Raw genomic sequence first — 15,215 nt, forward strand, 5'->3', positions numbered from 1 at the left:
GCTGCCGGCCAGGGTCAAACCACGACAGACATCAATGTAGTTTGCATCAAATATATACTTAATGAGGCTACTTAATCACTTCAAAGGACAGTCTTCAACGCAGTACATGAGGAAATATGTAAATTTAAGTGCTTAATGTTCTATCAATGAGCATTTTTTTTGAGCATCTCTTAGAGACCCTTACCAGCTCTGGTGTATCTTCCACTAATGGCAAAAACGTAGCTTCCAGAATAGCAACTTGATCAGCACTGAGCTTCTGCCAAAGACTAACCAGCATAATCACCAGATGGGTGGCACTTTTCAACTTTGTGAATGCCTGGAACATGTTGGCTTGATTTTCTTCTGCTGCATCTGCTAGAGCTATTACCTGCAAAAATTACAAACATCTGTTAACTATAATTTTACCATCCGTGAACACTCAACACCGAAATTACCTTTGGCACACTCTTGTTTTCTTTTAGAAGATCCTGAGGAATTCTGTTTGCCATAAACACAAACCACAGAGTATTAAATGAGTTATCATTTATCTAGGTTTTTCCTTTGCATACCCAAGGCAATTTCAAGCCCCTATGGCAAGAGGATTAATCTATCTAGTACAATCAGTGTAGAAAGGATTCTCTTTAGAGCATATTCTTAAGGCATTATTCCATTATATCACATAATAAGTGATAACAAACTAACTTTCAGGTTTATACCACACAAAATACTAAGTCCTATATGACCAGCAAGTCTACTGTATTAATCAGAAACAATATCTTGATTTTATGCAATTAAATTGCAGCATATAATTATTTCCACATGAACATAACTGCCATCTGTTATTTTATTAACTCTCAGGTCTCTCCAGGATTTGGACTAGTTGCATCAGCTTTTATACCAAAATGTAAACATTATGGGTCATGTATATGAAGGCAACACCACTTTAACTGCCAGACATTACAAAAGAAATGGCAGATTCACTTCTAGGATGGTAAGACAGTTTTGCTGAGTACTTCAAGATGGGGAAAACCAGAAGAACTATTATATGATATTCTACTCATTTCAGAAATAACTTGTCATTGTATATAATACTGTCCACACACATCATTACAAAAATTGGTATTTTGAAAAAGATTGCTTTAAATGCCTTCTGCCTTGAAATACAATGTTTAGACATTTTCCAACCCTGGTGAAAAGTGAAGATGACAGTGATTTCACTATACAATTGCTATCATTTCAATAAGAGATTCAACAAGAGATTCTCAACCATACTTGAACCGAATTACTTCAACCAAAGGAAAGGAACAAAGGCTGGGAGGTTATCCTGGAGGAGTACAACTTACAAGACCTGTTCTCACAAATGCCACTACTCTTCATGCTGCCTAAACAATATTTGGCTTACAGCAGCGCTGATTATCTTCATTGTCACTTAAATCAACACCAAGCACCTCCCTCAACCACTTTCTCCTTTTATTTATCTGCAAAATGGGGTAATAGCTGCTTGACTGCAGTTGTGAAAAGCCTCACAGAAATGCAGTTAAAGTGTAATTAGTATTACAACAGAATTTACAAAGTAAGAACTCATAGAGCTTGATCCATTAACATTTGGCAACGCTAGGAAAACCAAAATACTGTACAATGCATCTTCAGCCGGGAAACAAAGCCAACCAGCTGTTAGCATTTGGTGGAAGAAAACTATTTTTAATCTGCAACACTGGCATTAGAGATGTGTGTGGGTTCCCTCCAAGCTCTCATGTGACTGGGAAGATAAAGAAAACAGAATCTGGGGTAACTATAAATATGAAAAATTTAAAACAAAATGTGTTGATAGCTTTTGTTTTAGATTTTTAAATGTAATGTTTCCAAATAAAATGGAGAACCCACAGGACGGTCATGAGTCCAAACCCTACATAGGTCAGAGCCAAGTAACAAGACAAAACAAAAAAGTCCAACTAACCATGCAAAGGAGAAGTGAAAAATTAATCCTGAATAGTCAAAATCAACATGGCATACTTTCTTTGGAAGAGAGTTACAATATCACAGACATGTCACCTGATGTAATTAAGCATTCAGTTCGCTCAGACTAAAGCCCTGATATTATTTTCATAGAATTATAGAATGCATTGGGTTGGAAGGGACCTTTAAAGGTCATCTCGTCCAACTCCTCTGCAGTGAGCAGGGACATCATTAACTAGACCAGATTGCTCAGAGTCCTGTCCAACCCGACCTTGAACATTCCCTGGGATGGGGCTTCTACCATCTCCCTGGGAAACCTGTGCCAGCGTTTCAACACCCTCACTCTAAAAAAATTATTCCTTATATCTAGTCTAAATCTACCCTCTTTTAGCTTAAAATCACAGGTCATTCTTCACAGCTCATGTTCTGCACAAGGACTTCCATATTACAGCTACTTTTCAACAGAGTTATGGGTGGCAAAGCTTCATGACATATACACCACTACGTACCACCTGCATCAGTTGCATCTGACCACTGTAATCAGTAACTGAAGTCACTGCACAGCTTCATCTTCCTGGGGAGATGAGCAAAAACAGTAGACAAGTTCTCCTCAGTCTGTCAGGGGCACTCAAGCATCTAATCAGCTTTCCTGTCAAATATGCATTTGCGAAGAATATGCTAACATGAACTTAACACATTGATGACAATCATCAGTATGCTTCCTACAATAATGTTACTGGATGGGATAGTGCAATAGATAAATTCAGAATTCCTGAAATTTGGAATAAAAGAAAGCTATCTGCATCCTATTACGCATAGTGCTCAGTTTCTATCAGTTTTGCTGAAGAAGCAGGCAAATACAGTTGCACTTACGTGACAACTATCTGAACCCCACATACACAACAGAGGACACCTTCTAGACGGAGCCATTAATGAATTCCTAGATGGTCTCTTACTTTCTGCAGTATTTCAATTTACACTGTAGTGTACAGCTCAAAAGCATAAACTGCATCGGGAAAAGTAACTGACTTGGCCTTTTACCTTAAGGATCCTTCAGCACAAAATTGGATTTTTTTCCATTTTATAACCACGAGCAAAGGAAATGTTCATCTTTTAATAGTCTATAGATGTAAAACAAATATCCCAGTAGCCCCAAGCCCATAAGCTATTTTGGAAGCTGCTTCATAAAAAACAAAACAAAAAAAACCCAACAAACCAAACCAAAAAACTGCAAAGAGCAGATTAATAGAAGGCAAACATAGCAGTGAAAGGCCCAAGTTTCTAAAGCAGAGGTGCAGTCCTAGAGTGTTGCAGGCACTGAAATATACCACAATTAAATCTTTACAGGACTGTATATATATATATGTACATATAAGTTCTACTGTACACTTGCAGAGAAACCAAATGGGGTTCTTCATTCAAACTCTTGCAGAATTTAACCATGGCTAAGTTCTAAAAACAAGACATTACATTTTTAATTATTTTATTTTCACCTGAACATTGTCTCTAATTGTATTATCTCTAATTGCAAGCTGAAATCCTAGTCTCCCCAGGCTCAGTCATGGTTTCTCCATAATCTCCCCAACTGTATCTTTAATGTACATGTTCAATCTGCTTAGATAAGATCTATTTTACCATCTTACTAAACAAATACAATCTCTTCCTGTCTCACTTTTTCCACAGTGTAGAAAAATAGATTGCAACTAGAATTACCAAGTGTAGCTTAGATGCAAAGATTTTTAAGCCAACTGGAAACTATCACGTAAAAAGTCCATCTATATTCCATAAGGCCTATTATTGTCTATTTTTTCCTCTTTCTCCTTCTTTAGTATCACAAAGTTTTTAAATAAAGATTTTCAAACTTTTTTTCTAGAAGAAAGGAACATGATTGATGCAGGAAAGATTCAAGAGGTACTGGAATGGGTATTGATTATATATTTTATAAATTCAATGTTGGACACAGTATTGAATATATATTTTAACTGACCAAAACTCGCTTTTCATTTACATCCTTTTTTGTCTAATTTTTTTTCTGACCAGATTCTTGCTCTATTCCAATACACTTACAGGCAAAGTACAGGCTAGTTAAGTTAGTAATGAAATTATGTTATAAAAAGAAACAAAAGAAAGAAGACCTATTCTTTAAATTAATATAACATTTAAGAATTTTACAAAATTTCACATTCACAGTTGCAAAGGTAGAGTTGAAATCCAGAAGTATTTTTATAATCTTAAGAATATCACCCCCTCAACACTATCAGGATTTGACTGCAATAATTTCCAAGAATAAAGCATTTCTCATGTTTTCAGCCTTAAGTTTTCAAGTGGAAAGATTTCTCTCCATGCTTAATCCATTGCTTGATGGACTTATAAGATGTCAGGTATTTGAAAACAGTAAAGTAATGGTGATTTAAGTTTTAAAACTGCATTTCTCCATTATTAGTGCTTACCTGAAGGTAAATTTTAGGGTTTAGCATCTAGTAATAACTTCAAAATTACTAATCCCTCTTGAAAACGGTTTGCAACATATCCACTCCTGTATATTCAGACAAGTTCCTTGGGGCTATAATGAGCATCACTCTCCCCAGGCTTAGACCAATAACATAAAAAAAATAGAAATACAATTCCAAAAATACAAAATTACTTCTTATTTGCTGGCCAGGAAGTTGAAGAAAACTCTGAAAAAGTAAAGGGCAAGAAATGAGTTCGAATTCCAAAGAGCTTTCTTTTGAGTTGGTATTACATTTTCTTGGCGTCCCTAACACCATTGGGATTGAAGAGTTTCACAGGTTTTATGCCATATTACAAAATGGAGAACTGGAAATGTGACTGACAATTTGTTTTTCTTTTTTTAAAGCAGCCAAGAAAAACTGTAACTGTCCACCACTGGCGACACTGTAGCCAACTAGTCTTATCCCTACCTAGTTCTCTCACGCTGGGTTCAGCTTCTAGTAAATTTGAAGTATCTTCATTTTTAGCAGATACCAATTTTGAAAAGAGAATTTTGGCCTTAATGAACGCAGAATCTCTTTACGGTTGCACTTCAGAGCAAGTCTTCTATGCAAAATTTGTTAAAATATGAAAAATAACATCAGAAATCTAATTATTCTACAAGGGACACAGGGATTATGAATTATCAAGGCTACTATGTACTCCAATATAAATTAATCCAAATTCAAAGCCTTTATACCTGATTTCAAAATAGCCATTCTCTACACAGTTTTACAAGCGAAAATATAGACCACAAGCTCACAGGTTGTTTCTGGCAGTCATGTTAGTGAATACTTTATTGCAAGGTAGTTAACTGATCCAACTCCTTCCAATTATTTTTAAACAAAATTAGAGTTTCATAAAGCAGGATTTTAATGCATGTAGAGCAGAAAAACATAGAAAGCTGGGAAATACTAGGATTACTGCTTGTTCATTCCTATTCCAACAGGACATTTACTATTCCTCTGTTTTAGCCTTTCCCACATTCACTCATTTTAGAGGAGGAAATACGACTCAGTTTCTAAATAAGTAACAAGATTAACAGAATATTTTTTTGAGTTTTAAGAAGTCTCTATGCCATATTCTAGTTCACATAGAACATGTAAGCATTTAATGTCAAATATATTTTTCCTCACAAACCCCTTGTTTTACCTTGCACACATGGCATGCAGCCACATGCAAAACATGGAATACCAGCAAAGCAAAACTTTAAAACAGGTATGACAACATAAGAGATAACATCAATTTAATTAATAAAATCCTGAATATCCCTTATTCTCTGAGTAACTTTTTTTTAAAACGGGCAATTTTCGAAGTAGTTTACACAGTAACAAAACAGTGATTAGCAGCCTCATTCCCAGTGCAGACCACCTCACTCAGCAACCATTGTGCACACAGCCTTTGACAGGTGACTAAAGCTTTATGGAATGCGGGCAAAGATATCCATGTCAGAGAGCGATCTTTATCAAATGTTCTGTCACTGGAAAGAATAATCAAGTCACTCCCGTGAGGGAGCACTTTTAAGCGCAGTGGTGTTCCCAGAGCACCACAGTGGGTACGCGAGAGCCCGCATTGGGATAAGGTACCTCAGACCACAATTACTTGACCCTTATAAGAACATCTCGGCTAGCACAGACCATGACGGCGGTTTTTGTCACTGTGCACAGGCCCACCACGACAACAGCAAAGCACCTATTCACTGGACATCAAATTCCCAACTTCCAAGTGAAGCTCAGCATGGCCTGAATCAGAGCAGACAGCAGAGATGACAGATATCGCAGTATGGTGACTCAGCTATCTTCTAAAACTATTAAATACCAAGACGGAACTCCAAAAAAGCACAAAAGAAATCCATATTCCAAAACACATATGATACTTTCTAATACATTTACAAGCAACTTCTACATTATAAAATCCAAATTTTAAAGCAGAGTTATAAAATCAGTAGCTTACCTCAATGAAATAGCATCTGTTACAAATTACACAAAACCCAAGAAGCCAGTGAGTTGCAATGAATTCATTACTTACTCCCTCAAAACAAAAATCCATTTACACATAGGGATGTGCTAAACACACAGGTGTGTCACAGAATCTCTAACAGTCAATGAATATGGAAGACAAAATTTTACTGTGAAGCTGTAGTTGCATTGGCAGCAATGTAAAAAAATTACATCCAAAGATTTGTTAAATGGACACAGAGAGGAAAGCTTGGGTCCTATCACCAAATATATGATATGTAATGGTGACCAAAAAAAATTTACAACCAAGGAACAAATTTTAAACAGTGAATTTGCATGCTTTGTGCATTAAAATAAGCTATGAAGCTAACTATTAAAAAAAAAAACCAAAAAAACAAAACACAACAACACCCTAACAGAAGCCTCCAAATTTCTAATTGTATTTCAGCCCAATGGGATCTATGAATCAGGAGTCAGGAAAGCAAGAGAAACTCATTAGATCCTACTTCTGCAAACATTTATGTACAGTGAAGCTCAATGGACAGAATCAAGGATTTGTTAACTCCAGCAGGATTCACTGAAGGCAGGATTTCATCCTATTAAAGACTCTCAATGTGATCAGTCATAGGCACCCGGTGGGAAAAAAGCATTTGGAGCATGCTAGATATCAGGTGATGAGCATAGCTTTAGAAATATAAAACAAATCGGTAAATCACTGCTTTCCATAACGTAGGCAGTAAAACACGTCTCGTAAATCAAGCTCATCTCATACGTATATTTTATAATAATAACGGAAAACAAACATGTTGACAAACACATCTTAAGAAGGTTAATAAAACCAAATCAAACTAACACATAATATAGATATTTTCCCATTCGTATAGATGAACACAAATCCATTCCAGTAAATTCTATTCCAACACCTTTAGCAACAGAAATATATCAGTATCAAACAAATTAGCAAACAAATAGACACTGAAGTTCTACACTAAATTCCAAGCCATTAAACCTGTCCACTTCATCCCACTTGCAATTTTAGCACTTCTTCTTTATACTGAACTCCCAAGTTGAGCTAGCACATAATTTTAAGTGACTAGGAAACATCATGGTTGCTAACACAGTATCTGAGAATATCAGAATGATTCAATTAAAACAATACACTCTGGAAACAAACTCTAAACATAGCAATCAAAGGAAATGGATGGCAGGCCAATTAGAAGCTCAAACTTAAGTGCAACAATTTCAGTTGGATACACTAGGTTTCACTGGATTTACTAGCAGGAAAAAAAAAAAAAGATAGTTTCGAAAGAGTCATTTAGTGAAAGTAAAAATTCACCGCTCGTGCAAGGTGCCACAACAGTAAATTTCAGATTAAACACTCTTGCATCCCTCTACAGATGAAATACAGCACAGATCACAATAACACTTGCTCCACAGCTATACCCAGCAAATAACCTTTACAAATTTGAGCTGTATCTTACTTCACACAATATCTGACTTCTCTACCAACAGGTATGATTATTTTCAGTGATTTAGATTTCATTTTATGGGAGCAAGACAAGTATTGACAGGCCAAGAATACTCTATTGCCAATTCACACATAGGTAGATTTAACCTAAAAATGAAGCAGCAAAGAGTTTTTCATATCCCTGCCTGGGACTCTCCACCTATAAAAAAAGAAAGGGGAGGGAGAAGAAACACCTAAAGTAACATTATAGTGTATTCAGTGGCAACTCTTCAGGTGGTGATCAAATCAACATGTATTTTTAGGTCACCGAATTCTTTCTGCTACAGCTTATGGCCAATGATATTCTTCTGCACACCTGGAACTGCACCTTCTACCTCTCTTATCTCAAACTCACAAATTACGAAAATTCCCACTGAAATTATCTGCTAGTTCCCAAGCCTACAGGAAGAGAATCAGGTGCAGTTTTCTTTACATGCACACTTGCCCTAGCCACTTGGCAGCGAATTCCATCAGTTAAAACTAGTAGTTAGAGAAATAAAAAAAAAAAAATAAGCAAATGTTCATCCCCTAAACTGTTTCATCTTATGTACAAAATAAGACAAGCTGCAAAACTACTAATTATTTTAGTCTGTAAAAATTATTTTATCACAGGATTATTCTGACGAAGTATGTTTCATCACAGGCTATGGATTGGTGTCCAATGAAGTAAATGCCAACGTTATATACGCATGTACATATTTACAGAATTGAGGCTTTATTATTAGTTATAATCTTCTACGTTGTTCTCCTATGGAAAGAACAGTTGTGTGGCAAACTTGCCAGATTTTGAGATAAATACATTTTTGACCTAGCCTCACTACCTATGTACCATAGTACACTGACAGAAAAGCAAGACAGACCGAGTCACCTGGAGTTAAAGGGGGAACAATCTGTCACCTTCAAAAAGGCTTTGGAGGCATGGTCAAAAAAAGATTCAAAGTTCAATTCAATTCTACTCCCAAAAAGAAAGTCATTTTTTCCATGAAGGAAAAAAAGTGTTAAACAGCCTACCATCAAATGACTAAGAATTAGTGCATTTATACTGCAGCCTTCCATGCAATCATCTCATTCCTTGACTTCTCCCATATTCTAACAGGCAGCTGAGTCTATGGAGGAGATGAGACAAGATGTGTAAGGTCTTTTTAAAGTCCAGCTGACCTAGATTAAGATTCCCAATGGAGCTACTAGAATTAGGGGAGCAGAAGAAAGAGATTGCAAGTGTCAGGTACACTTCTGTGTCTGAAATGTGATAATTAACTTTGTACCTCTATTTTAAATCTAGAAAAATCTCCTCATTGTTTGAGCAGAAGTTTATGGATAGTTCTCCTGCATAATATTTGGATTAACAAATAGTATCCTCAATTATGTGGAGCAGGAAAGAGCTCATTTTTCAACACTAATATATAACCACATGCAAACACACCCCACTAAATTAGTAACAAATGCTCTTACTGATTTTGGCTGAGATAGGCTTGCTGATAAGAAAAGATTTTCCTTTCAAAAAAATCTCAATTTAAACACTTGTCTTGTTCCCTTGATGTAATACAGCTGAAGTTCATGCTCTGGTTCAGTCAAATCTAATAGTTTTAACTTAGTTTCAACCATTACTGGTCATAACAAGATGTATTCAAAAGGGTATTTATGTTTGCTTTATTCTATTGCATCAAAGTTAGGAAAACACATCTGGGTAGCGTACATTCTAGCCACAGAGCGGACCAAAAATTCAGATAAACGTTTTGTCTAGAGAGATGACTAAATAATTTGGCCAAATATCAGAACAAATTCACTTTGATGTTTGAAGTTGGTGGAGCTCAGAAACATGACCTAAATTACACAGTTACGTCCTCTGGAAGAATAGCAACCATCTCTTCCCTTAGCATCTGCTGGGGGAAGGGGCAAAGCAGCATTCATTGTGAATGACAGGCAGAACCTAACATGAATAAAATGGTTAAGAACTTATGGAAAAACATTCATCCACTTTTCACTCACATTCATGAATAGTTCACACTGACATTCATTCTTCAGTGCTTGCCTCCAGTTATCAAAAATGCCTTGGAGTCTGCTTAGCAGCCCACACAAAAAGAAGGCATTTGAGATTCACACTGCAAGTGCACACAGCTGAACTCAGACTGCATTGATAGGTTTCATGTAAGCAATTTCCTCAGAGTGATGCTGAACCACCGGTCAAAAATTAATGATGAAAATACATAAAAATAGACAAAATCTCATATCAGGTGTAGAACTAACTTCCTGAGCAACATCGATCATGTAAGAAAGCAGGCAGCTGGCATGTTGTTATATGACAGGACTGGAGAGAATTACTGAGAACTATTCCTGTGGGAAGAAGTACTAAAGAAAACCCGCTGTGCAACGAGAATATGAACCAAACATTATGTTCTCTTCTAAATGGAAAATTCCTAGGGGAAAACATAAAGGAAAAATCATTTCCCAAAGGAAATAACTCTGTTGCAAAGCTTACTGTTAAAGGAACTGGAGGAAGGAATGTCTGCTACCCTCGCCGAGCAAGAAACTCTATAAACCGTGGAGGGACTGTTGCCTCTTCTTTTTTCCCTTTTTAAAAAAAAAAAAAAAATTTGAACATATCTAACTTTCAGTGCCTTTGATTCCAGAAGATATTCTCTTTCCATTGACCGCAGAAAAGGAAAAATAACCTCTAACTTCTCTAGATGAAAACTGCTTTTATGAATCTCACTCACCCACAGCATAACAAAGCAAATCCCACCTATTCAAGGGATATGCATAGATGATCTTTAGCATAAATCAATGTAATGAAATATATGCAAAACAGTATCAAAGGACAATTTCATCTCACTGGAGTCTATCTTCCTTATCACTATTGAAATAAACAACTGAAAAAACAGATTTTGAGGAATATGTTGCTATATGCTTTCGTACACCAGTATAGATGCAATCTTGTAATAAAAAAACATAAACCTCTCCCCAGCTGACCTTTCTTGTCAGATCACTTGGCACTACTCTAAGCCTGTAACATCCAATGAATGACTGGAAGAGAGCAATGACTACATCACGCCACCTACCAGCCCTCAAAGATCTCCTCAAAGATCTCCTTTGGCTCAAACACAAAGCCATCCGCTACATAGTTCCATTTTCCACAACTCCAGTTCGACTGAGACAATCCCTTTCCTGCAAATGACTGGATAAGTCTACCCTTCTTCCCTTTAGGTACTTCTCTTCAATACGCCTTTTAAATACAATAAGCGTTTCAAGGTGTGTACCCATCAAGGCATGACTTCTCAGAGTCAGGGCTTCACCTGACATCAAAAGCATAATTTGTCCAGAGCAAACTGAAAAAGGAGAATAGAAATAAGTGAACAGTTCAAAGCATGTTCCATACTGGTATTCATCATAACTTTTGATTCCACATAGTAGCATAGTATTAAAGACACAATATTCCCAACAGTGTCCTTTACTGTGAAGAGTAATGTCTTAAATCTGCAAAAGCAGCCAAGAAAGTGGTCCAGACAAATTAACCACAGACATTTTAGTTCCCTTAGGAACAACATTTTAGTACATTCGAGTTCAGATTCATGATCTATACAGCTCAAAAGTTAAACACCTCTGACCATAAGTAAACTAAAGTTTTAACTAGAAACTATTAAGAATATTTCTTTTACCATTGTAAACAAGCCGTTCCAACTTAAGTCTATATAACATATATTTCTGTTCAAAACGTAAAATACAGTTTAAAAACAATCAACATAAACCAAAAGCAAACAAGTATCCTTTATTTTGGGCTCAGGTGGTTAAAGCATCATGTTTAAGAAAGGACCAACACAAGAGTTGCTATCTGGACCCTGGTGGGCCCATCCATAGACAACAAAATTCTACTTCAACTGACATATGAACAAGGACAACATGTAAACATTTTATCATTTTAAATTTATTTTAAGTTGCTGTCTCCATTTTCTGTGCCACTTTTGAAACATGTTCCTAGTATTAAAAAAGATACAGCTAAACCGTATTTTGTGGCAAGTGATTTTAGAAAACTATACCAAACAAAAAGTATTAACAAGTAAGACAAAAAAACAGAGTTCAGAATACACCTCACATGCCTCTAGTAACTGAGGGTCACAGTGCTCATATGCCAAATCATACACAAAATGGCTTATATATTTATTAGAAAGTTATTGCTTCAGAAAGAATCACTGATGTGGTTAACATCAGGGTAAAATGAACCACAAGCTAGGGGGAAAAAAAAATCATTGTACTCTGCAGTCATGTTTTCTAGGACGTCCTGTGCTAATTTTAAGTGAATTTCTTAAATACATGTATGTACATAAATATATGTAGGTCAAACCTCATAGTCTTTTTATTAAACATCATAAAAATAAGGATTTTTGCTCCACAGTTCTTCTATATTAAAATACTGATCAATTATAAAAAAAAAATATTGACTATACAATAATAGTCAGAAATTTTCCTTAAGTCAAAGAAAGCTTTGTCACTGACTTCAGCATAACTGTGTGAGGAAAAATCAATTGGAAAATATAAACAGGCTAGTAAAATACATTTTCTCCAATATATAATCCTAATTCTTAATCATGTAGTTATATATAATTATATATAAATACACTAAATATTTATAATTCCTTATATATAATTCTAAATAGCAGTTTTCTGTGAATAAACTGCTATATATATAAACATAAGAATATTCTCATAAACAAAAAAACTTAAACTGCATCGAACTTTAGCAAAGATTTATCCCAATGTAATAATTCACTTGATAAAAAGTAGCTCCATAATTAAAAAATTCTTTCCCCCAAAGTTAATATTTAGCATTTTCAACATTCAAAGATCACTACCATTATCAGGAGCTATTATCAGAGTACTGATGGACAAAATCCCTTTCAAAATGGCAAGGGGGTACTTCTGTCAGTAATTATCCCTGCTAATTGGAAACTGCCCTCTTTCATTTAGTCTTTCCTACTGAGTGCTCCTCTTATCTGTTTTTCTTCATGTGATACCAGCCAGTGCCTTCCTGAGTTCACCTGCTGCTTCACTTAACAGTCTCACCCCTCCACAGTTAGGGTTTTGTCCTTTCAAATATCTTCCATTTTTCAACATGTTTCAACTGGGTATTTCTCAATTTATTTCTTTTATTATTAATTTACAAAAATACTGCAAAGACTTTTTTCGGTCACTTGATATAACATCTAGTGGTAGAAGAGTTAGGAGCACACCGTATGTATGACAGGATGTCAAGATACTCTTGTCTTTCAGCTTTGAGGATGATTCACAGATGACATATGAACAGATTTAAAAACAAGTATTACCCAAACCTGGAATCCATCTACAGCTCTTATATTCAGGTACCCCCAATCTTCCCTGTCCTTTCATGGTGACTTTGCAAAATAACATCCATAACAATCAGTAGAAACAATCTACATAGAATTAACAACAGTAGTTACAAAACAGAATCCTGAATGTATAGCTTTTTCTTTAACCACAGCATAACAAAATTCAGTAGCATATAAGCAACATGGAGTTTTGTGGAAACTGAACATAAATTGGTTTTGGAATAACTTAAGCTAAACATATAAAGGAATCTAAATAAAAATCTTATATCTTTCCATAAACTTGCACCAACTATTACTGATTTTATTACACTCCTACACAACTTGCTAACACAATTCCATTTCAGCAATTTCATTATTTTACTTGAGATTAATGACAAGCCAGCTTGCCTCCATCTTCCTTCAATTCATCTGATCATCAGCTTTACTCAATTTTCTGGAACTGCTCTGCTTTGTCACTTATTAACACTACTTGTAGGGGGAATTGTTTGTCCAAATTCTTAAATATGAGATAAACTGAGGATTTTAAAAGGTTTTATAGTATTGTTTAACATTCTCCTTAGTGACCATTGGAAGCTATTGCATCATTTGATCAGAACACAACTTTTCCCTTTAGAGCAATTCAGCACTTCTGTTTCTTGAAGTTACTATGCCACACCACAGCTTAAAAAAATATCAATAAAGCAACACTTTTAACAGAATAAAAATGTCTAATATGAATGCATCAGTCTCAGATAACTGGAACTTTTCAAATTCTGAAAGATTTAAATGCGAAAAAAATTCTAATATTCTAATATCCTTGCTTGCAGAACAACCCCCTCATATTGACCTTTACACATACATTTCAAAACCCATCAGAAGAAAGCTAGAGGAAAAATATCCTATTAACTAATTAACTAAATAGGCAGGGGATCAAGCAGGTTTCTTCTCAATTGTGCTGTGGTCTTTTATCCCTATCTTCTGTTCTCAGTCTGACTGATACTGCTTTGAGACACATGAATACCACTGCAGGAAAGAAAACCCACACCTGCACTAAACTTATTCTTAGAGCTTTTCCTTTAATCTGTGTCACAAATGTAATTATGACAACTGAAATAGCTATCAATTTTATAATTTCTACTACCTTCCATTCCTCTCTCTTTCAAGAACATCTGATGCCGTAAGTTCAATAAGCAAAATATCAACCGATTTCCTTTAATACAATAAAGTAATTTTCAACTCATTTTTTAAAAAGTTCAGTTTATATATACCAAAAAATGTAGATTTTATTAGCAGTGTGTTGTTAGATTTCATACGATGAGAAAACTGTCAGTATGTGTACAGATATTTTAGTATGTAAACACGCTGTGAAACATGTCTGAAAGCACCAGCGGCATTTATGACTATAATACTGATGTGCATGTCAATCTTCTACAAATTATTATACTATGAAATAAGGTCTTTGTGGGCTGTAATTAAACTTTCCACCATATTTTACACATTCCAAACTTTCAATTATATTATGAAAGCTTCATATAAACTGGTGTCATGCAGGCAGTTATGTTCCATAACACAACCTTGCTCAGTAAGTGTTTGCTTCTCAGTAAGGGTCAGATCTTGCTTATAACCTATGGTCCTCTAAATTGGCTGGAACACTAGTTTTACTCAGGATTTATCATGGGAGTTAAGATTTGCAGGATTCAACTTCTGAAGATTCCTGGGTTCAATTATCTACAGCTGGAGAGAACAGTAAATAGGATATTTATAGAATAGGGTAAATTGAGAGAGAATATACAAATTCTCTCTCCCTATATATGGAGAAAACGTGAATTCTATATTTAATACACAAAAGGATATTTTTAGTGATACATCTTCACTGCAAAAAACTATTCTCTCAAGAAAGTAAAATTAGCATTTAATTTGAGTAATTGTCAAGGCAAAACATGAGGCTTCTGTCTGGTCCTATCCCCAGTAATTTTTAGGAGTCAAACAAGTAAAGAGCTTTTC

The 15,215-nt window shown here is 35.4% G+C and overlaps 1 protein-coding gene across 1 annotated transcript in view; it reads right to left on the reverse strand.

Annotated features, from left to right (window-relative positions):
• Positions 1-184: 184 nt before the first annotated feature.
• Positions 185-15,215, reverse strand: part of LOC104280003 (protein PTHB1-like) — a gene marked incomplete at its 3' end in the record, with an annotated part of 74,959 nt that continues 59,928 nt past the window's right edge. Inside the window, exon 14 of the mRNA XM_009877507.1 lies at positions 185-367. Within this exon, the coding sequence (XP_009875809.1) occupies positions 185-367 (183 nt within the window). The remainder of the gene's footprint in view (positions 368-15,215) is intronic.

Source organism: Apaloderma vittatum, unplaced genomic scaffold (assembly GCF_000703405.1).
Source record: "Apaloderma vittatum isolate BGI_N311 unplaced genomic scaffold, ASM70340v1 scaffold2171, whole genome shotgun sequence".
Lineage (NCBI taxonomy): Eukaryota > Metazoa > Chordata > Aves > Trogoniformes > Trogonidae > Apaloderma > Apaloderma vittatum.